General features: G+C 37.8%; 1 protein-coding gene across 1 annotated transcript in view; it reads right to left on the bottom strand.

Moving 5' to 3' along the window:
* The window catches only part of gpc1b (glypican 1b), a gene marked incomplete in the record, with an annotated part of 161,602 nt that extends 138,279 nt beyond the window's left edge, over positions 1 to 23,323 (bottom strand). Inside the window, 1 exon segment of the mRNA NM_201020.2 lies at positions 22,884 to 23,323. Coding sequence (NP_957314.2) covers positions 22,884 to 23,082 — 199 coding nt within the window.
* Positions 23,324 to 23,601: the final 278 nt, after the last annotated feature.

Genomic DNA, 23,601 nt, shown 5'->3' with positions numbered 1-23,601 from the left:
ATTTTTCATTAGACCAAAACTAACCCGGTCTAAACTCCGGCACAGAGTTGCGCCTCGCTTACGCACTGCTTAATACGCACAAGAGAGCAATAGGCAAATATCTTTACATATGAAAAAATGTATATATTAAGGATATATATATATAGTATATTATAAGAATAGATATAGAATATAAATATAAAGGATTAAAATATTACAAAACATATTATTTTCTAGCCTACATAAATATGAAAAACCACTGCTTTTATGTCTTCTTCATCTCGGGGCTTTTTCAGTTCATTCATAACAATTTGCTTTTTGTATAAGGTTATTATTATTAGCAGTATTATTTATTATATCCATATTTATATTTGTTTTATTAAAAACAAGTTTAGATTTGCCCACCTGTCAGGTTTTAGACCATATGGGGCAAAGCATGTGTTTTAGGATATAACTCAGGTTTTTGAGCACATTTTGCAATTATTATTCATTTATTCGTTTGCTGGAAATTAGAACTGAATTTAGAAATAGTTTGGAAACAAATATTTGCGCTTAACAAACAAAAGTATTTATTTATAGACTAATTGATGTCTGTGCGTAAAAGTTTCCCTATCCAAGAGCGACAGTGAAAGTGATCCATTATCTCTCATTCTCACGCAGTAGATGCTCTGTTTAACAGTTTCCTGTTAAAAAAAACTGTTAACTGTTTGCTTGTGAAATGCTCAATTTTTTTCCAGTTAGACTTACTTTGCGTGCTGTAAATAGCGAATGCGCTCTTGGCGCGACGCAGCTGACTCTTAAAGGGAATGGGAGATGAGACTCTAATTGTTTTTTTCTCAAAACACACCTATAACTCATTAAGAAAATAAACTCAACCCTTTTAGAACATGCGCCGCGGCGCAAGGTAGATTTCCCGTCCTTAAATGAGCAAAAACGCGTCCTGACTCGCCCTGAAAGCGTTTGCGCCCTTTTCTTTTTTCGCTCTGCGCAAAATAGAGCCCATGAAGACAAGCCGGGGTGCTGTATATTTAGTAGCTCCTCCCCTTTTAAAATACAGCCAATAGCATTTTGTTTAAATTGCTCTGATAAGATTTGTGTTCTGCTAAGTGCCGCTTTGTGTTATTGTGTCTCTGTGCTGTATTTACTATGCGTAAAATAGAATTTAAAAAAAAATTAAACCTATCTTTAATTCAGGCATTTTGAGCCACAAAAATGCAGTTTTCGAGTAAACAAACTGCCTAAACACATTAAATGTTTCCAAAATTTCCAAATTTTGGGCTAAAAACGTGAACCCCCCCCCCAGAATGCTCTCGTTGAATACTCCCTTCTGATTCTACTGCATGTTATGTCCCATATCCTCAGTCTCTCTATTTCAAGTCGTCCCTCTGCTCTAATCTGGAGAAGTTTTGAACTTAGTCTCAGGAGGTTGAAGTTGGGCTGCTATGAGAAGCATCAGGCCAGAAACGATGACACATAATGTAATGAAAACCTGACTTGACAATTAACAAGTTCTGGTACACTTCCTGTTCTGTCAGAAAGTTATTCCAAGAATCCCATGAGTTGGTTAGTTACTCCAAAACTGTACTTTAAATCTTAACTGATAAAAATGCACAGTCAGTTAACTTCCTGGTCATTGTTTCATAATGTATATCCAACATCCTCCAGAGAGAGAATAAAATTAAACGTGTTAAAAACACATATAATAAAATTAAAGACTCAAATATGGATTGATGGATGGATGGATGGATAAATAGACATGAGGGATAAATGGATATTATGAATGTATTGTGGAATAATATGGATGGATAATATGGATATAAATATAATGGATGGAGACTGTGAATGGATGGATGGATGGATGGATGGATGAATGGAAACTGGATGGATGGATACTGTGGATGAATTAACATGATGGATAAATTGATACTATGGGTTGATGGATGAAAAATATGGATGGATAACATGAAAAGAAACCTTATAAATGAATACTGTGGATGGATAGAAACTGGATGGATGGACGGATGGACGGAAGGATTGTTGGATGGATGGACAGATGGACGGATGGATAGATGATTGGTGAAAAGAATAATGAAAAGAATAAACAGAATGAATATTCAGATAAATATTATGGATGGATACTGTGGACGGATGGATGGATGGATACTGTAGATGGATGGATGGATGGATACTGTGGATGAATGGACACGATGAATAAATTGATAACATGGATGGATGGATGGATGACAATATCGATAGAAAACATGAAAATAAATATTAGGGAGGAATACTGTGGATGGATAGAAACTGGAATATTAAGGATGTATACTGTGGATGGATAGAAACTGGATGGATGGGTGGATGGAAAGGAGAATGAAAAGAATGAACGTATAAATGAAGGATGAATGGATGTATGATAAGATGGATGGATGGAAGAATGGATGGAGCAATCATATGCAATAAAGTTTCACAGTAGTCAATGTTAAGATGTAAAATTCCAGTGTGATTTAGATTTTTTAAAAATCAAGCGAGCCAAGAGTAGTATATAGTTGCCAAATGCTAACCCACCAAATCTCTGTTCTGAACATATCAATATGTTCATACTTGCAGATTTGCTCTTTTGGCTTTGGTACTTTACAATGAATCACCAAAACCATTTGGAAATGTGGTCAGGATTATGAGGATTAAACTGTTTTCCAGAGGTAACACTTTACAATAAGGTTCATTAGTTAATGCATTTAATAACACGAACTAATCATGAACAACACATGTACAGCATTTATAAATCATAATTGAACATTTACTAATGCATTATTAACATCTAAGTCCATGCTTGTTAACATTAGTTAATGCAACATGAGTTAACATAAACTAACAATAAACTACTGTATTTTCATTTACTAACGTTAACTAACATGAACAAATACAGTAGTAAATGTATTGTTCATTGTTTGTTCATATTAGTAAATGCATTAATTAACATTAGCTAATGAACCTTATTGTAAAGTGTGACCTTTCCAGAGAACACAGTGTGATTCTTGCTCTCAGAGACGGGGTCAATTAAACATCATTGGGATGCAACAAACTGTCAAAGCATTTAAATGCGCCACAACACAGGTGTCTAAAAAAATAAAAAATTAACCTAAATACAAGATTTTAAGTATGATTTTCTTTAAAGTTTTGTATATTCATACTTTTGATTTTATTTAAATTATCTACCAGTTTACATTTACCGATCACTTTATTAGGTACACCTTACTAGAACCGAGTTGGACCCCCTTTTGTCTTCAGAACTGCCTTAATCCTTCATAGCATAGATTTAACAAGGTACTGCAAATATTCCTCAGAGATTTTGCTCCATATTGACATGATAGCATCACACAGTTGCTGCCGATTTGTCGGCTTTAAATCCATGATGCAAATCTCTCATTCCACCACATCCCAAAGGTGCACTATTGGACTGAGATCTGGTGACTATAGAGAACATTTGAGTACAGTGAACTCATTGTCATGTTCAAAAAAACAGTCCAAGATGATTCGCGCTTTATGACATGTCATGGTACACTGTGGTCATAAAGGGGAAGACAAGGTCAGCATCAATACATAGGTAGGCTGTGGCATTGACACAATGCTCAATTGATACTAATGGGCTCAAAGTGTGCCAAGAAAATATCCCCCACACCATTACACCACCAGCACCAGCCTGAATCATTGATACAAGGCAGGATGGATCCATGCTTTCATGTTTTTGATGCCAAATTCTGACCCTACCATCCAAATGTCACAGCAGAAATCAAGACTCATCAGACCAAGCAATGTTTTTCCAATCTTCAATTGTCCATTTTTGGTGAGCCTGTGTGAATTGTAGCTTCAGTTTTAACTTCTGCTGCTGTAGCCCATCTGCCGCAAGTTTGGATGCATATCTTGTTTGTAACCAGTGGATATTTGAGTTAATGTTGCCTTTCTATCAGCTGGAACAAGTCTGGCCATTCTCCTCTGACCTCTGGCATAAACAAGGCATTTGCGCCCACAGAACTGCAGCTCACTGGATATTTTCGAAGTGTTCTCTGTCAACCCTAGAGATTGTTGTGCATGAAAATCCCAGTAGATCAACAGTTTCTGAAATACTCAGACCAGCCACTAACAACCATGCCACATTCAAAGTCATTTAAATCCCCTTTCTTCCCCATTCTGATGCTTTATTTAAACTGCAGCAGATTGTCTTGACCATGTCTACATGCCTAAAAGCATTGAGTTGCTGCCATGCGATTGGCTCATTAGAAATTTGTATTAACAAGCAGTTGGACCTAATAAAGTGGCCGGTGAGTGCACAGTTGAAATCAAAATTTTTAGCCTTGCTGGGATTTTTTTTTTTCTTTTTCGAATATTTCCAAAATGCTGTTTAACAGAAAAAGAAATCTTTAGTACTTCCCATAATATTTTTTTTTCTTCTTGAGAAAGTCTGATTTATTTTATTTTGACTAGAATAAAAGCAGTTTTTATTCTTTTTTTTTTTTTTTACTATTTTAAGGTCAATATTATTAGCTCTCTTAAACAATATTTTGTTTCTATTGTCTGCAAAACAGAACAAACTTGCCTAATTACCCTAACTTTTCTAATTACACTAGTTAACCTAGATAAAATAAATCAGTTATAAGAAATAAGTTATTAAACTATTGGCTTTAGAAATGGGTTGAAAAACGAATCTTCTTTTCGCTAAACAGAAATTGGGTAAAATATATAGAAGGGGGCTAATAATTTAGGAGGGCTAAAATCTTACTTTTACTGTATATATATATATATATATATATATATATATATATATATATATATATATATATATATATATATATATATATATATATATATATATATATATATATATATATATATATACTGTTTATTCATGTATATACATAGAGAAGGTGACCTCTCTCTCTCCCTGTCTGTCTCTCTCTCTTTTATTTCGAAGGATGTCACAGAATAACAAATCCATCAAAAATGTCTTCATCTAAAGGTCACCTTGGTCTGTCATGTCTGTTTCTCTCTCTCTCCTCTGGGAGGCCTTGAGTCCTTCACTCACAGGAAGGCTGAGAACTACATTACGCTGCATGTATTACAATCTCAGTCAGTTATTTGTCATATTTAGTGGCTAGATAATTCAATAGGCCTCGCTGTGGACTTGCAGATTTACATCACGGCACCGTCCTGGCGTTATCTGATTTCAGAAATATCACATTCAAGTTGTGGATTACATCCTGGGACAGAGGCCAAGGTCTTGTACAGACACACAGTTTTATGTTTTACCAATTACCAAGAAACTGGGACAATTACACACACGATAAATTCCTGATAAATGATCTGCACTGATTAATAAAAAAAAAACATAAAGATGATCTAGACAAGCAAACTAGCTAAAAATATTCATATTTAGTGTATTTTACTCAATAAATTTCAGTTTTCCTGCTAAAACTTCAGAATAATGGCTTACTCACTTATTTATCAGGGTGCGCCACAGCAGAATGAACCACCAACTATTCCAGCATTTGTACAGCTGCAACCCAGTACTGGGAAACACCTGTATTCCACATTCCACCCACTCTCACATTCAGACACACACACACACACACACACACACGCACACACACACACACACACTACAGCCAATTAAGTTCACCCAATTCACATATAGCGCATGTCTTTGGACTGTGGGGGAAACCAGAGCACCCAGAGGAAACCCCATGAACACAGGGAGAACATGCAAACTCCACACAGAAATGCCAACTGGCCCAGCCGAAACTTGAACCAGTGACCATTCCATTAGTTAATGTAGGTAATGTATTTACTAACATTACTTAAGCATGAATAATCTTGTAAAGCATTTATTAATCAAAGTTCAGCATTATTATTAAAACATTATTACATGTATTATTAAAATCCAAAGATGTGCTTGATGCACAGTGAGTTAACATGAACTAACTTTATTTAACTTAAATGCCATTAACTAACATTAACAAAGTTGAATCAATACTGTAATAAATGTATTACTAATTGTTTGTTTATATTAGCAGATACATTGAAGGTGCAGTAGGTGATCTACGCTAACCGGTTAGCAAAATCCGCTTGTTAAGTGGTGACGCGTTAGTGACGTAGGTAATACTGTTTCCGGGTCCAAGCCGCCATTCATTTGAGTGGAGAAATCATTCGTTTATAATCACGTTTTATTCCTATCACACATTAAAGTAAATTTTATAAAAAATCATAGTGTACACAACAATCTCTAGGCTTGCTGCATAACAAACACCAAAAATGTAACAATTTATAAAAAAATTAATCACTTTCTGGCCATCGGATATTAGCCATGGACATATATACTGCGATCGTGATTTACAAAAGTATTAAATCGCTTTGTAAACGTTTATTATTACCATTTCATGAGTCTCCCCATTCAGTTGAATAGAGCGCTTGGACCCTTAACAAGTCACACTTAACAAGCGGATATCTTTTAAACACAGCTCCTCCTCTGCCGTCCAAAGCCATGCCTCCTGAAATCATGAACGCGCACATTAAAGATGACAGAGACCCAATAGATCATGTCATTCGCCAGTTACAAAACTTAATAGTATATCTAGCATGTTTTCAGTTGTGTAGCAAGCAAAACTTACTTGACTGCTGGAGCTCAGACACGCATATACTCTGCAGCACATGACTGTGTGTGTGTGTGTGTTTGTGGTCACATGATGTGCGTTTTCAGTGATATAGTGTGGAAGGAGTGTTTTTCAGAAATGCTAGATGAAACGCTAGTGTGAACGTAGATTATTTTTGTTCAAAAATACCATTTTAAAACGAATACGTATAAGTGTAAACAGGGTGAGCGTGTTTTTCGTGAGTTTGTTGCTGCTGTGACGGGGGTGGGTCGGAGAATCGCGATGCCGGCTCAGCATTGTGATGTCTATTGGCCATCGGCGGTGGGCGATGGCATAGTCTATCGACTTAACCCTATAACAAATACACCATTACTCTAAAGCATTAGAAAATTTCTTTTCTAAACATCTGAAAAAATGTTGTTTTAAAATAATATTAAAACTATTTTTTTTCAGATGTTAAGAAGGGAAATTAGTAGTAGTTTTAAAGGACCTTTAAAAGCAATAATTTTTAACTTTTTAAAACTAAAGTCAACCAATCGTTTTAAAAGCAATGGGTTTACTCACTTTTTTGAAAAGTTAACTAATTGCTTATTTTTACAGTGCAGCACTTCTAAAAGTCCGACCATCTGTTTGTCTTGTTTAAAGGGACGTTTGAAGCAGCAGATTGGAATAGCAATCTCAGTATCAGTTTTCCCTTCCCTGTTTCTGCTGCAGTGTTCTGGGTGCTTCCACTTCTCCGCATGACATCAAACACTATATGGAGAGTTTCAGGCTCCAGAGGGCAGATTACAGCTTAATGCCTTCAACATCTACCGCATCAGCACTATAAACACTTCACTATATGTCTATTTATCTATGTGTGTGTGTGTTTGTGTTTGTGCGTGTGTGTGTGTGCATTAGGCATGGCCAGTATAAGATTTTGACAGCATAATAACCTTGGATAAAAATATCATGGTTTCACTTTTCAACTTCTTTTCCCTATTGAACACAATATATTTTATTTTAAGAGACACTCTAAAATGCTTTGGAACAGTAAAAATATCAGGCTAAATCATTAAAATGCAGGCTCGTAACCAGGGAGTAATCGGGTGGTTCGAAAGACTGACCCCTCACTGACAAAGGACCAGAATTTAGCCCATGCATGAGCACATTTGTCCAAAATAATATATCGAAAAAAGCTTTAAGATCAAGTAGAATCCTTTGTTGGCTATTGCTTTGGTGTGACTTCCCGTTCTGAAGTGCCAAATTTGGCATCCCAAATTCTTACTAAAGAAACACTAACAGCTTCCTACTTTTTTGATAAGTAATATTTTCATATTGCTTTAATCTTAAGGCTCTATTTTAACAATCCAGGCACTAAGTATAAAGAACATGGTGCAAAGCATTAAAGGCATGGCGCAATCCACTTTTGCTATTTTAAAGATGGAAAAATACAGTTTGCCCCCCGGCGCATAGTCTAACAGTGTTGTGCTTATTCTCTTAATGAGTTATGGGTGTGTATTGTGCATAACGTGTGTTAAGCCAGTCAGAGTCTCATCTCCCAATTCCTTTAAGAGTCAGTTGCGTTGTGCTATGCCACATTTGCTATTTACATGGAAAACTGTTGAACAGACCATCTGCAGTGTGAGGATAAAGAATGAGCCTTCTCCATTCGATCTCTTTACATTCTCTTTACTTTTACTCTTTACTCCTTTAATTTTGTGGAGTAAGGAACAAGTGTTGTACGCACTCCGCTTAAGACATCCGTTAGCCTAAATATTTAATTTCATTTGTTAAGAGCAAAGATTTGTTTCGTGTATGATTGTTTGCGGGTGTATGACAATGCACTAAAACTTTAGGAGATGTTTTTGGCACATCAAAATGTGTGATTATGATGACCACTTGACAAGTTAATCCAGCAAAAAAAAAAAAAAAAAGAAACCACCCCTTTGACCAGGCTGGCTACGGCACGAAATAAATAAATTCTGCTATCTTCATTGGTTTAAAAAAAACAATTTTACAACTTGAAAAGGCATCAATGGATATCTTTCTTTTTGTTGGATATAAAGTAAAGCCACTGCACTGTTCGTACATGTTTGTACATTGGTTTATAAGCGATTTGTTTTTCAGATGTTTCCTGAGTCATGGGCTGACCAGTAGCTTTTGATGTGAAGATACTATTGCCCAAAAAAAAAAAAAAATAGTCAGGGAAAAAACACCTTAAAAGACCTGTACCTAATATACCGTAGGAATGCTATAACAGAAAATTTTGTGGTTTTAAAGCCTTGACTTTTTTCAATCACGGTAAACCTTGATACCGGTTATCGTCCCATGTCTAGTGTGCATTAGTTGAGGAATGCCCCATTCTTAATTCATCTGGGGTAATGCATCAGAAAGCAAATGCACACATTTCATTGTGAAACATGCAGTGTGACCCCAGAGAATCAATGCCTGCAAATCAATACACACTTACAACAAATCAATGCAAAGCACAATGCACTCTGCATGCACGCGCGGGGGGATTCAGTGCAATGCCCTATAGCAAAAGCGCTCATGCAACTTAAATATTGAAATATTTATGCACAAAGGAGTTGTGCAGTCTGTGATGCTATTTCTCTTCTGAGAAAGCCTCGGTTGCCTCCAGCAGATGCTCGGGCGGCCATCATCCAGTGGGCTTTGTTCACAACTCAGGGACCTCATTATTGCTTTCATGCTCGCCTGTGTCCATGGCTTAAACATGACTAATGACAGCTACTTTATGACCACTGCAGGGTCTAGAGTCACTGCTAGGGGGCGCTATGTGTCATCATCATCATCATTATGGTGAATGTGGTTTAAGATGCTACAGGTTATAGATATCCTGTGTTCTGCACCTGATGAGCAGACTATTGTGAGCCTGAACAGTGTGTTGATTTTGTATTGAGCGGAGTTCAAAAGGACAGCAAATGTTGGTACATAACAAAGGAAGGATGGAAATAGTTAGATAATGCTTTTGTGCCATATTAACAATAATTTAAGATGACTTAATAATAATAATAATAATAATACCTTTTATTTTTAGGCGCCTTTCAAAGCACTCAAGGACACCTTACAGCAGATTACAAGCACATCATAAAAATGCAAGCAGTAAAAATGACAATCAGCATATTTAAACCAGCAAATCATTAAAAGCTATCCTAAACAAAAACGTCTTTATCTGAGATTTAAAATTGGAAATAGAGTCCATCTGGCGAATGTGCAAAGGCAGGGAATTCCATAATTTTGGTGCTGTACAACTAAAAGCCCTGCCTCCAAATGACTTCATCCTAAAGTGTGGGACAGATAACAGTTCAGCAGAAGATGATCTCAGTGAGCGTGAAGGAGTGTACAATTGAAGAAGATCAGAAAGATAGTGAGGGGCCAGGTTATGAAGAGCTTTGTATGTTAAGAGGAGGATTTTGTATTGTATACGATAGTGAACAGGAAGCCAGTGCAGGTGAAAGAGAATTGGAGTTATGTGATCAGAAGTACGCGAGCAGGTAACTATCCTAGCCGCTGAATTCTGAATCAACTGTAGTTTATGAATTTGTTTATCAGGAATACCAGAGAGAAGCGAGTTACAGTAATCAATCCGTGATGTAACCAAAGCATGAACAAGCACTTCAGTACTTTGTTGAGATAGTGAAGGGCGAAGTCTTGCAATGTTACGCAAATGAAAAAAGGCAGAACGTGAGATATTACTAATTTGAGAACTAAATGAGAGCATGCCATCCAGTATAACCCCAAGACTTTTCACTTGGGTTGAGAAATTGACTGGGGAGTTATCAACAAACAGGGTAAAAGATTGAGCTTTGGATAAAACAGATTTTGAGCCAACCAAGAGGGCTTCGGTTTTACTGGCATTTAACTTTAAGAAATTATTAGTCATCCATGTATTAATCTCATTTAGACATTTGGTAAGGTCAGAAGGGGGGTGCGATGTTGTAGGTTTTGTGGAGATATAAACTTGTGTATCGTCTGCATAAAAATGAAAATGTATGCCAAAAGAACGAAATATATGACCTAAAGGTAGGATATAAATAATAAATAAAAGTGGCCCCAATACTGACCCTTGAGGAACACCATGAAGGACTGAAACAGGATCAGAGCGTCTATTCTTTATCTGCACAAACTGTTTTCTGTCACTTAAATAGGAAGAGAACCAGCAGAGTGCGTTGTCAGCTATTCCTATAGAAGCCAGTCTTTCCAATAATAGTGAATGACTAATAGTATCAAAAGCCGCAGTAATATCTAAAAGAATAAGTATAGACAGGTAACCAGAATCAGCAGCTAAAAGAAGATCATTTACAACCTTAGTGAGGGCTGTTTCTGTGCTGTGTTTAGGGCGAAACCCAGATTGAAAGTGCTCATAGATGTTATTAGTAAGCAGATGTGAGTGAAGTTGAGCTGCTACTGTTCTTTCCAGTATTTTTGAAACAAACGGAAGGTTGGCAATTGGCCTAAAATTGTTTAGGTCATTAGTATCAGCCCCGGTCTTTTTGAGTATTGGAGTGATAGAGGCCATTTTTAAAGATGAAGGAACAGTAGCAGTTGATAGTGAAGAACACACTATAGATGTAATAAAAGAGGATAGTGAATTAATGCAAGACTTAACTAAAACAGTAGGTAGGGGATCAAGTGAGCAGGTAGAGGTCTTAGACTTCATGATCTCCCTAGTAATAAAATCAACTGAGGGCAGTTCAAAATTAGACAGAATACTCACTGACCCGCTAACATGGCTATAATCATACTGATAATTGGGAGCAATCAAAACAGAATTTAGCAATTCATGATGAATACGATCAGTCTTAGCATGGAGAAAATTAGAGTAGGGAACACACTGAATAGGATCAAGGGAAACAGAATCATGTGGTTTCAACAATTTGTCAACAGTACTGAACAAAGTTCTTGTATTAGAGTGTCCACTGGTGATGAGATTTGAGTAGAATGTTGATTTTGCTCTTTCTATTTCAGCCTTGTAAGAAGCAAGATGCTCAGAATACATCTGCTTATGGATTTCTAGACCAGTTTTATTCCAGAGTCTCTCCAGGCGACGACCTAGAGCTTTTTGATGACGAAGTTCAGGAGTAAACCATGGAGAGGGATTGGTATAAGATACAATGCGGGTTCTTAGAGGAGCCACAGTGTCTAATATTTGAGACAGGCTATTGTTATAAAAATTTACCAAGTCAGAAGTAGAAGTGGACAGACACTGGTTTACAGAATAATCAATCATTCCTTCCAGGACATGATGGTCAATGTTCTTAATATTTCTAAATGAGACAGAGCGTGGAGGTTTAACTCTTCCCAAAGAAAGAGAAACATTAAAAAATACAGATTTATGATCTGAGATTAAGTGATCAGTTGAAGATATATTATTAGGGACAACACCAGAACAACATACTAGATCAAGAATATGCCCCTTAGAGTGTGTTGGAAAGTGGACATACTGCACAAGGTCAGCACTGTCCAGGACCAGTTTGAAATCATTATACTGAGTGTTGGCAGTGTTATCAAAATGAATATTAAAATCTCCCATCAACATAATGTTCGGAGATAAAGTACACACATGTGTTAAAATAGCAGAAAGTTCATTAAAAAAGATATTCAATGCAGATACCTTTGGTGGTCTATAGACTATAACTAGAACAGTAGGAGTCGGACCTTTAAGTAGTACAGCCAACACTTCAAAAGATGTAGGCTCTGCTATCTGTATCGGACAGATCTTAAAACAGTCACGGTAAATTAGTGCAAGACCTCCCCCTTTACCGGTACAGCGAGGTTTACATAAATACTTATATCCGGAAGGTACAGTTTGATTCAAAATAAAAAAGTCATTGGGCTTCTGCCAAGTCTCAGAAAGACACATAAAATCTATACTTTTGTCCTCAATGAGTTCATGAATGTAGGATGTTTTATTGCTGAGAGATCGAACATTTAGAAGCATAAAACGAACAGTAACGTTAGACATATAATCTGACCTGGGCAGCGATGAAAGCACGTCATGGTTAACACCCCTCCTGGCGAATCTAGGCAGTCTTGTATTAGACCAAAACGACCGAATTATACCATTCCTATCATGATTGGTGGTTGAAGAAACATTCCGACGAGATCCCCGATGTATGTATTTCGGTCTCGGCCGGCGGGTAAGGTCCGGGTGATTGTGGAGTAATAACGGAGGTTGCGAAGTTGCCGGTCTAAGTTTGTAAAGGTCCCCCGCCGAATACATCAGAGGAGCGGCACTGATCACAGCAGAGCAAAGGATAATCCATAGAAGCAGCCTAAACAGCCACATGTTGAGATCCTGTAATTTAGTTAGGACGAGCCCACGGAGCCAGAAAAGTTATCAGTAAGTCCGTCAGCAAACGTCCACGTCAATCATCCAGTGCGCAAAGTGTCAAACAGCAGTCACACAGCTTTAGGGTGAGAATTCGGGTAAGGTTTCAGATGGTTTCAGACGAAATAGTATCAGATGAAGTGAATTCCAAATTAAAATATTCAGATAAAACTTTCAGATAAAAGTATTTAAAAGTGATCACGGTGAGCAGCGGCAGCCAAAACGCGCCTGCGTTCACTCAACCGGAAATCTCTGAAAAACAAGTAGTTAACTAACTAACTAAATAAGTAAATAAATAAATACCATATTCATACACAAAAAGGGCCAAGTATGTATGCATTCCTAATTTTTCCCAATATCATATAAACAGATATTTTAAATGACCTAACTAAATAAATAAATAAATAAGTAAATAAATAAATAAATAAATAAATAAATAAATAAATGAATGAATACGGCGGTTCATTCTGCCGTGGTGACCCCGGATTAATTAAGGGACAAAGCTAAAAAGAAAATGAATGAATGAATATAATGAATATAATGAATATGAAATATACTTTCCTAATTTTTCCTAACACCATATAAACAATAATTTAAGATGACCTACCAAATTAAGTAACTAACTAAATAAATAAATAAACAAACAAACAACTAAATAAATAAATAAATAAATGAATAAATACATAAATAAATAAAAATAATAAATAAATAAATATACATAAAATGCCCAAGTAAATATGCTTTCCTAATATTTCCTAATACCATATAAACAATGATTTAAGATCTTAGACTAACTAACTAACTAACTAACTAACTAACTAACTAACTAACTAACTAACTAACTAACTAACTAACTAACTAACTAAATAACTAATTAACTTACTAACTAACTAACTAACTAAATGAATGAATAAACACAGTGTGTTGATTTTGTTTTGAGCGGAGTTCAAAAGGGCAGCAAATGTTTGTCCATAACAAAGGAAGGATGGAAATAGTTAGATAATGTTTTTTTGCCATATTAAAAAAAAAATTAAGATGACTAACTAACTAACTAACTAAATAAATAAATAAATAAATAAATAAATATACTCATACATAAAATGCCCAAGTAAATATGCTTTCCCAATTTTTCCTAATACCATATAAACAATGATTTTAGATCTTAGACCTAACTATCTAACTAACTAACTAACTAACTAACTAACTAACTAACTAACTAACTAACTAACTAACTAACTAACTAACTAACTAACTAACTAACTAACTAACTAACTAACCAACCAACCAAACTAAATAACTAAACTAAATAACTCATACATAAAATTCTAAAGTGAATATGTTTTCCTAATTTTTCTTAAATATGCTAATTATACATAGTTTTTTTTCTAATACCACAAGAAACACTTTAAAATGACCTAATTAACTAAATAACTAAATAAGTAAATAAATAAATACTTATTATCATTATAGAACCGAGAGCAATTTTGTTAAATAAATAAATTAATTAATAAATGCTGAACATTTTAAATTTCTATGAGAGTTATATATATATACACACACACACACAAACACACACACACACACACACACACACACACACACACACACACACACATATATATATATATATATATATATATATATATATATATATATATATATATATATATATATATATATATATATATAATACTTTATTAGTAAGTAAATTGTTAAAGTAGTAAGTAAATTGGTACGTAAATGATTAACTGACTAATTTTTATGATATTTTTGGCTGGACTTAAACCTGGGTATCCCACATGGACTTACACAGACCACAATGTCACAATTTTGTTACAATTTGTACAATTTGTTAAATTAATTAATTGATTAATGATTTATGTATATCCATGTATCTTGGATACTGAAATTGTTCTGCCCTACAAAAACCTATTGTAACTGATAATGTAGTCCCAGTAATGTGATATATGTTTGGAGCATTTGAGATGGTTACAAGCTCTGTAACTCTTTCCCCCTGCACAGAAACAATCTGAAACATTTTACAGGACGATGGTCTTTACATTGGGTGTAACTCCATCTACAGTTTAACACAAGCAGGGTGAGACCGATAAAATGGAAAATAAGAAGCACACAGGACAAAGGTGAGCTGAATTTGGCTTGCTTTCCAAAAATAATTTGCAAGATGAGCCTGACAAGAGCTGACAGGAGCCATCTTGACCTGATCTGTCACTGAATGATTCAGAAATGAGGTCAGGTGGAGATTACGCATGTCTATTGTCATAACTCAAGGCCCTGGTGTGGGTCGCTGGGCTTGTTTGGGCCATTAACAGGGTGTGCCACAGTTCGCCGAGGTGGGAGCCCCTCTCCGGACCGCCAGGGGAATATCATTACTCACTTATGAGGAAAACACAACGCATGCAACTGATAGAAGACAGCTGCCGTTAGATGAAGGTTCTGCCGTTCTACTAGATAAAACATAAACATAAACACACTCGCAAATATGACCAAGGGCCAAAACAGTGCTCTCACATGGTTGGTGTCAAGTTCATCTCAACTGAGTCATGGCGAAAGATGAATTACAATCCAGCTGAACGATCAAAATCTAGCCTAAAACACTCAAAATAAGCTTTTTAAAGGGAGATTTTAAAAAAGCTCATATTACAACTCTCCTTAAGTTGACTTTTACCATTTTATAATCTGTTCAGCTGACCTCCGGGTCTGGCGGGAAAACTTTTAGCTTAGCTTAGCATAGTTCATTGAATTAAATTAGACTGTTAGCATCTTGCACAAAAAAAATATAAACAATTTTTGATGTTTTTCTTATTTCTTATTTTTCTTATTACATGTGCTCAATCCTGTTCCTGGAGATCTACCTTCCTGCAGATTTCAGTTGCTACCCATATCAAACACACCTGCCTGTAATTATCAAGTGGTGTTCAGGTCCTAATTAATTGGTTCAGGTGTGTTTGACATGGGTGGCAACTGAAATCTGCAGGAAGGTAGATCTCCAGGAACAGGATTGAGCACCCCTGGTGTAAAGTAACAAATGAAAAATACTCAAACTACTGTAATTGAGTAGTTTTTCTCAGAAATTGTAATTTACTAAGTGGCTTTTAAAAAATGTGTACTTTTACTTTCCCTTGATAACATTTTTGTGCAGTATTGGTACTTTTACTTCAAAACTTTTCTTCAACCTACAGTCACTACTTTACTTTTTCTTGTCTATGTGGATTAGAAAAATCAGTCCTGTGATTCCTGTCCCATCAAATTGCATATAAAAGTAAATTTATAATTGGAGTAAACTGTTTGGAAGCATTAAAAGTGTCCAATAAGATGTCCAAAATCTTTACACACATTGACCCAGAGACGGTTTAAATGCACGTCACTGTTGAGAAAATGACAGGTGTTTACTTTATGATGACTGAAATGGATTTAAACACCAAGCAGACACAAGACGTCAACATGAGGTTGTATATAGGTTGTATCCCAATCTCGTGGGGACATTGCATTCTGTTTGAAAATGAAAATTGGGTTACATCAGAACCCAACGTCAGGCTGACAGCACTGTCCAACCTAAAATCAACCAAATATCAACATCTAAAGATGTTACAGCTTGTTGTTGTGTGGGCGTTACCACTATGACGACAATCAAACGTTGCCAAAATTGATTTTGGTTGCCATAACTGACAAATAAATGTCAGCATTTGACATCAATTTGACGTTGGTTTAAGATTTTGGTTTGATGTTGGATTTTAGTCACTTTCTAACACAACCTAAAATCAACCAAATATCAACGTCATTTGACATTGTTATTCGACGTCAAAATAACGTTGTCCCTAGACACTGGTTACCTAACATCACAACCTAAATCTAGCCTAATATTTACGTCTTATGATGTTGTGTGCCTGCTGGAAAATAAGTAAATGCACTACAGAATAAGGGTGTCACGATCCTCCAAATCCTCGATTCGATTACATTTTCGATTCTAAAGGCACGATTCGATTCGATTTTCGATTATGAATAATTAATTAATGACAAATTAATTATTTGTAGCCCACCATTTAAACTACTTGACCTGTATGGTCTTTGTTTTACCCATAAACAAATCATACAGTAAATGAATAAAGGCAAGATACACACATAATTACCACCTGCCAATCACTTTTTCTGCGGGACTCGAGAATAGGCAGTGATCTGTGTCGTTATAATGGCGTCTGTAAAAAAGACGCACAACCAACAGGAACTAGTCAACAGGATCTGAGGTGTTTGCTAAAATGACTAAGTACAAGTGAGTGAAAGATTGAAGCAGTCCTCTGACTGCCTGGACCTGCTGTCTCGAGCGCATGGCTGTCTGTGTCTGTGTGTGTGGTCACGTGATGTGCATTTTCAGCGGTAGTGAGGAAGGAGGGCTGCTCAGAAATGCTACACGCCACTATGGATGTTAAATCGTTGTCGTTCTAAAATGCCATTTAAAAACAACGACAGTGTAAACAGGGCCTGAGTGTGTACTTTTCGCGAGCGGATTTGCAACGGGAGCGGGCGGAGGATCGCGATGCCGGTGTTGTCTATCGGACGAACCATACGTAATACGTACATAGCAGAGCTTGCAAAACTGTGTTTTTTTTTTGTCAACATAACTCACTGGAAATCCAAAATGCTTACACACCGGCGACTTCATTGAAATAGGAGAGGGTTTAAGTTCTGTCGACGGGTCTCCTGCTTCTGCAGTTTAACAAGCACTTCAACAAGCCTGTTTTTTTCCCGCTTGGCTAGCCAAGCTGACAATACATGGGGGCGTGGCAGCATCGACGATTCTATTTTTTGATTCGATAATCGAAGTTGAGCATAAATTTCAATCGATTTCGATTAAAAATCGAAATCGTGACACCCCTACTACAGAATGTTACGTTCACACACATCCACAAATTACTCGTAAACGCATGAGCTCTTTACAGCGCAATACTCACTACTCTGAGTAGTAAAAGCAAAGTCTTTTGATTATTATATTATATTAGAATGAGTGTACGATTCCTAGCCATATCAGCCTAGAAAAGATAGCGTTTTATTTTCTGTCGATCCTAGTACACGATTCATTCATTCATTTTCTTGTCGGCTTAGTCCCTTTATAAATCCGGGGTCGCTACAGCAGAATGAACCGCCAACTTATCCAGCAAGTTTTTTTTTTTTTACGCAGCAGATGCCCTTCCAGCCGCAACCCATCTCTGGGAACATCTACACACACATTCACACACACACTCATACACTACGGACAATTTTAGCCTACCCAATTCACCTGTACCACATGTCTTTGGACTTTGGGGGAAACCGGAGCACCCGGAGGAAACCCACGCAAAGGCAGGGAGAACATGCAAACTCCACACAGAAACGCCAACTGAGCCGAGGTTCGAACCAGCGACCCAGCGACCTTCTTGCTGTGAGGCGACAGCACTACCTACTGCACCACTGCCTTGCCCTAGTACAAGATGTAGCTACCAAAAAGTCCAGATTTAAATATCAAAACGGTCACACTTTATTTTGACGACTCGTTTGTTGAATTTAAATTTAAGTTTATTAAAGAGACTGAAAGGGCAGAAGCACATTTTCGTCTTGCAGAGGAACAACTGACTCTGACTAAAATGCAGCAAACCAAGGCCAGAGTTGAGATCCGCCTCCTAAAGGCTACGCTCAGATAAGCTGGTCTCTCCACATCAGCTGAGTAAGTCCGAAATTATTGTGGAGGTTTTGACATTGTCTTTTTTTTTTAATTCAATACATCTATATTTGAAACTTGTAATAAATATCCTCAATGTACAGTGTTTGTGTTGTAGGTCTCAGATGAATGGACTGCTGGAAGAGGATAGGGTGGGGTTTTTCTTGTTTTTAGTTTTTTTAATGTGTGTGTTTTCATTTCAAATAAAACAGTTATATTTTCCCCACACTGGCTATTCTACTTGTTGCTCTTAACAAATCTGTAGTTCTACATTGTGATTTCCTATCCTGTTTGAGCACTGGTAATCTAGATTTAGTGATCCTGTAAAGTTCCTATCCGGATCAGAATGATCCAATTCGATCTTCCTTTGAAAATCTGGCTCAAAAAGCTGGATTACGTGATCACGGATTGCAAAAACAGGATTACAAAATCCGGATCAATTTTATCCAGATTAAAACTTTTGAAAAAATGGGCCCTGGAGATTGAATGAATAGATCATACATGATAAAGTAGAATTCAACTGTTTAACTCTGGGGGAGTTGTAAAATTCGCCTATTTTTTAAAAAGTTGAGTGTTCCTTTAAGACCTTCCTGATCAAAATTGAAAAATGTTTCATGGAAGAAATCATTCATCCATTTAAGGCTAATGCTGATCAGCAGTACAAGAGGAAAGAATGCAAGAGGAGAAAGATGGAAAAAACGGGTGGATCTATTAATGTCACAGAAACCGCTAAAGAAGATCCGAGTTTGTGTCCAGATTTCCTGTCCAGACAGCTGACAACAGTCATGCATCTTTAATATTCATAAAAACCAAAATCAGATCCCCTCAGTTTTACGCATGGGAGGACAAGTATGTCAGCGCTCGAGTGGAGACCCAGAGAAACATCTTTGCTTTAAAAATGAAGAATGATTGCAAAACATTTCCTGGGGGAAACTTGTGACTCTGACACAATTACTTTCAATTAAAGAGCCCATATTATGGGTTTTTGAAAATTCCCCTCCATGTAGTGTGTAACACAGCTCTAAGTGAAGCGAAGTATCCAGCTAAGGCTTAAATCTGTAAGAATACAGTGTTTAAAACGGTTGATTCATCTATAAAAGAGTCGACTCATAGTGCTTCAAACGAGTCGCCTTGATACCGACTCATTAGGTGTTTCGCCATGACGTACGAACGAAACCAAGTTATTCACGTGCACGCGCAAACCCGGGAGATTTCAAACCTGAGGCCCCGCCCTCTGACGCAGAAACCCAGACACACACCCACAAACACACGCACACCCACAAACACACGCACACAAACATGCCGGTCGATTGAAGTCACACTGCAGATGGATATATTGAGTCTCTACCCAAAGATGAAACCTCAGCATTATAACCAAGCAGTTGGAAACTTCTGGAAGCTATATGCTACAAAGAATACTTCATCTGAGTTTGTTAAAGGAAGGATCAGTAAAGAGTAACTGATGGACGTCAGGATGGGTTTCTTCCATTTCTCAAGTGTAAGTACGTGCGGTTAAAGTTGTTGCCTCGTTTACTCTAGCTTGCAAATGTATTTAGTTGTGATTTGTTACTTGTAACCGCTTGTACTGTATCAGGTTAACTGGATATTTGATCTTATCGCGTGCAAAGTCACGTTAAAAACGCGACGCGTGCTGTTTGTTTATGGAGCTCCGTGCTAGAGTTCTGCTCCCGCGATTTATTCGGAAATTTATTCCCGCGCCGCAGAAATCTGGCGCGGGGACAGCCGCGGGAATAAATTTCCGAATAAATCGCGGGAGCGGTCGGTAACGGGTTTAATTTGGGACGGGAGCGGGCTGTCTAGCAATATCACGGATATTGCTATGCGAATTAGAAAGAGAGAGTCTGCGTGGTGCTTGTGTGTGTGTTAGTGCGCACGCGCGCGTATGAGAGAGAGAGAGAGAGAGAGAGAGAGAGAGAGAGAGAGAGAGAGAGAGAGCGAACGAACGAACGAACGACAGCTTGGCTGTCTGGACTGTATACTGGGTGATTTTTGGTTGTGTTCTCCGCTCTAGCGGGACCGGGCGCGGCGGGCAGAAAACGGAGCGGGTTCTCAGGCTAAAACCTGGCGGGTGCGGGCGGAAGCGGGAGCGTTGTCATCCGGAGGTGTGTGTGTGTTTTTGTGTGTGTGTGGTATGGCCAGTACACGACTGTCTCCTTCGTTCGGTTATCCGTGGCACTATCCACTCGCCATAGTGTGGCAGCTAAAATCCACGTCTATACTATCGAGCGTGTATGAACTGTGATTACTTTTTAAATTGCTGATTAGCTATTGGCCATTTCCCTCTCTGACTGAAGGCAGTCGACCAATCGCGACAGACTGTCATCGGTCCAATCAGCGCAGATTAGCTTCGCGCTAAGGAGGGGTTTGGGAACAAATGAATCACTGGACGATTCATACAGAAGTCGCTGGGATAATTAGGTAAAAATAAATGCAGATTATAAGACCATGAAAGTGTTTTTTGACCTTGCATGCATATTAGACTGTTGTTGGAGACCCTTACAACCAGGATATGACCCTATTTCATGTATAATATGGGCTCTTTAAAATCTGGCTGTCTGGAAGTTGGAGATTGACCTGCATCATTTAGACACGTCAGAGCATGCAGTCTAAACACAACCCTCACCGGCAGTGTTAACATGTCTGATTGAAGCAATCGATGCATCACCCTGATTGAATGCGTCTGGACGTGCTGTACGTGTTTATGAGGATAATAACTCCATCACATTAATGTACAGCCGCTTACGTCTGATTTTCACCTCTATTAATCTTCTAAATGGAGGACACTTTCTGATCATTAGGGAATACCGGCCGGGATGAGCTTGTGCGTCATATGCAGGAGGATGATGGGTAAAAATACATTCAGGCTGCAGTGCTGAGCACACCAGAGCAATTTCGTGATAGAAAAATTCAATGAAACAAAGAGAAATCAAGGTCTTCGGTGTGTGAGAGAAATCACTAGAGCTTTCACCACACAGCACGCCCACAGTGGTTTCATCTTTTCGACTCGCACAGAAATCAAAAGTGAAAAGTCTGCCCTCACGAAGCAACTGAGGATGAGAGCATACTCCACCCTGACACACACACACAAGCAGCAGCAGAGACTGCAGAAAGCTCATAATCACCAGTAAATCTCCGCAACTATGCCACACACTCAAACCGACTGACAGCAGAGGAAACCGTCTGGGAAACTGTTATGGAATCCTGGGTCATGGAAAATTATGAAGTCCAAAGACCTGTGGGAATGTCATAGACGTGTGCAGGACAGAGGACCGGGGGAGAGACTGAGAGAAATGAACAGGTCGCACACAGTAGAGGCTCATCAATCAGAAAAATTTTTATAGACATTTTTGAGGGATGTAAACAAAAACAATGATGCCAACGTATTTCCTCTTGTACATTTTTAATTTCTATAGCTTCCGAGAATCCAAAAAGAGCCACATATTAATAAATGATGTTATGATAGCTGTTTTAACATTAAGATATGATTGAATTGCCTCCTGTACATATATGAAATAGTTTAATAACAAGCAGGAAATGTCAATGAGCCAGTGAAATTGTCAATAATATACATAGTTCTTGTGATGAAATTAAAAAGCATTTATTCATAAAGAATTTAGAATCAAATGCTTGAAAGCAATATATTTCATATTAGTGCTAGTGTTTTGATTATATATGCACAGTATATTAATAATATAGAGAACTTATTCTGTATGTATGCATGCATGTCTAAAGACACTTCATTTGTTCTTATTACAACTAGCACCAATACTGCGAGGCTTTATAAAGATTAATGTGAGGGATTTCAATCACGTTTTGAACACTAAAATACAAATCAAGTGCTATAAATGTGTTATATATGTTAAAACTCCTTCAATATGTAAGCGATAAGTATATATAAAGCTGATAAGTAGAGTATAATCAACTAAACATCTTGATACTATTTTTCAAGCATTTATTAACATCATTTTAATTAAATAAACTGTGATTCAGATCAATTTTATAAATACATTTCCAGCTGCTTTGAGTATCATTATGTTGAATCTAAACTTGCCTTGTCGCTGATAACTGAATGAAAACGCATTTAAATGGCACACTAGCAACTTGCATTAAAGTTTGCCTTTGCATCCAGCAGAGTCTTGATCGCAACTGTCACCCATGCCGAAATCTGAATTAACAGCAGGACCGATTTACCTACCGGATATTTCGGTTTGCGGGACTCCGTTCAGATTGAAGCCCTTGTTGCTGTAGAACAGTCTGATGTCCGAGCATGTCTTGGGCTTATTGTCCCCGAACACCAGCCCGGTGAGAGCGCACAGAAGCACCAGCGCGACAAAACCCATCCTGGACAGAAGAAACAAGCGTGATGTGCGAATCAAATCCAATGCTGAACGCATCCAAACAGCGAAATCTCCCGTTTCCAAAAGCGCACCGGTTCGCTCCCACGCGGAGTGTCTTTTATTCAGTGGCAACTTCTTCAATTAAATCGGAGAGCGCGATCCTGCGTGGGAGATGACGGAGTGGAGAAAGAGCAATGACAAGAGCTCACGGGAGCGCACAGTCTGGAGACGCGTCTGTGCGCTCGCGTTCGGTCGAGTGCGAGGCGGAGCGGCGGGGCGGGCGCGCGGGCGGGCGGGCGTGCGAGCGAAGGCACCATCTGCAGGGCATCGGGTTCGTCTGCCTCTGCCGCTACGATCCTCTACAGGATGTTGCATCAAATCAACCCGCTGGCCAATGAAGACGGGATTCCATTTTGCCACAGGCCGTCCTGTATGACAGGAGAGCTCTAAGGTTACTCTTGTTTTAAATCGGTGAAACTCTGGTTTTGAGCTTACTTTGACATGTCATCATGCTGGATTTTTGTTATGCCCCAGAGGGATTATGTAAAGAACTTTACAGGATTCAGTTTGGAGCCA

Source organism: Danio rerio, chromosome 2, assembly GCF_049306965.1.
Source record: "Danio rerio strain Tuebingen ecotype United States chromosome 2, GRCz12tu, whole genome shotgun sequence".
Classification (NCBI taxonomy): domain Eukaryota; kingdom Metazoa; phylum Chordata; class Actinopteri; order Cypriniformes; family Danionidae; genus Danio; species Danio rerio.
This window is presented reverse-complemented; position numbering and strand designations above follow the sequence as displayed.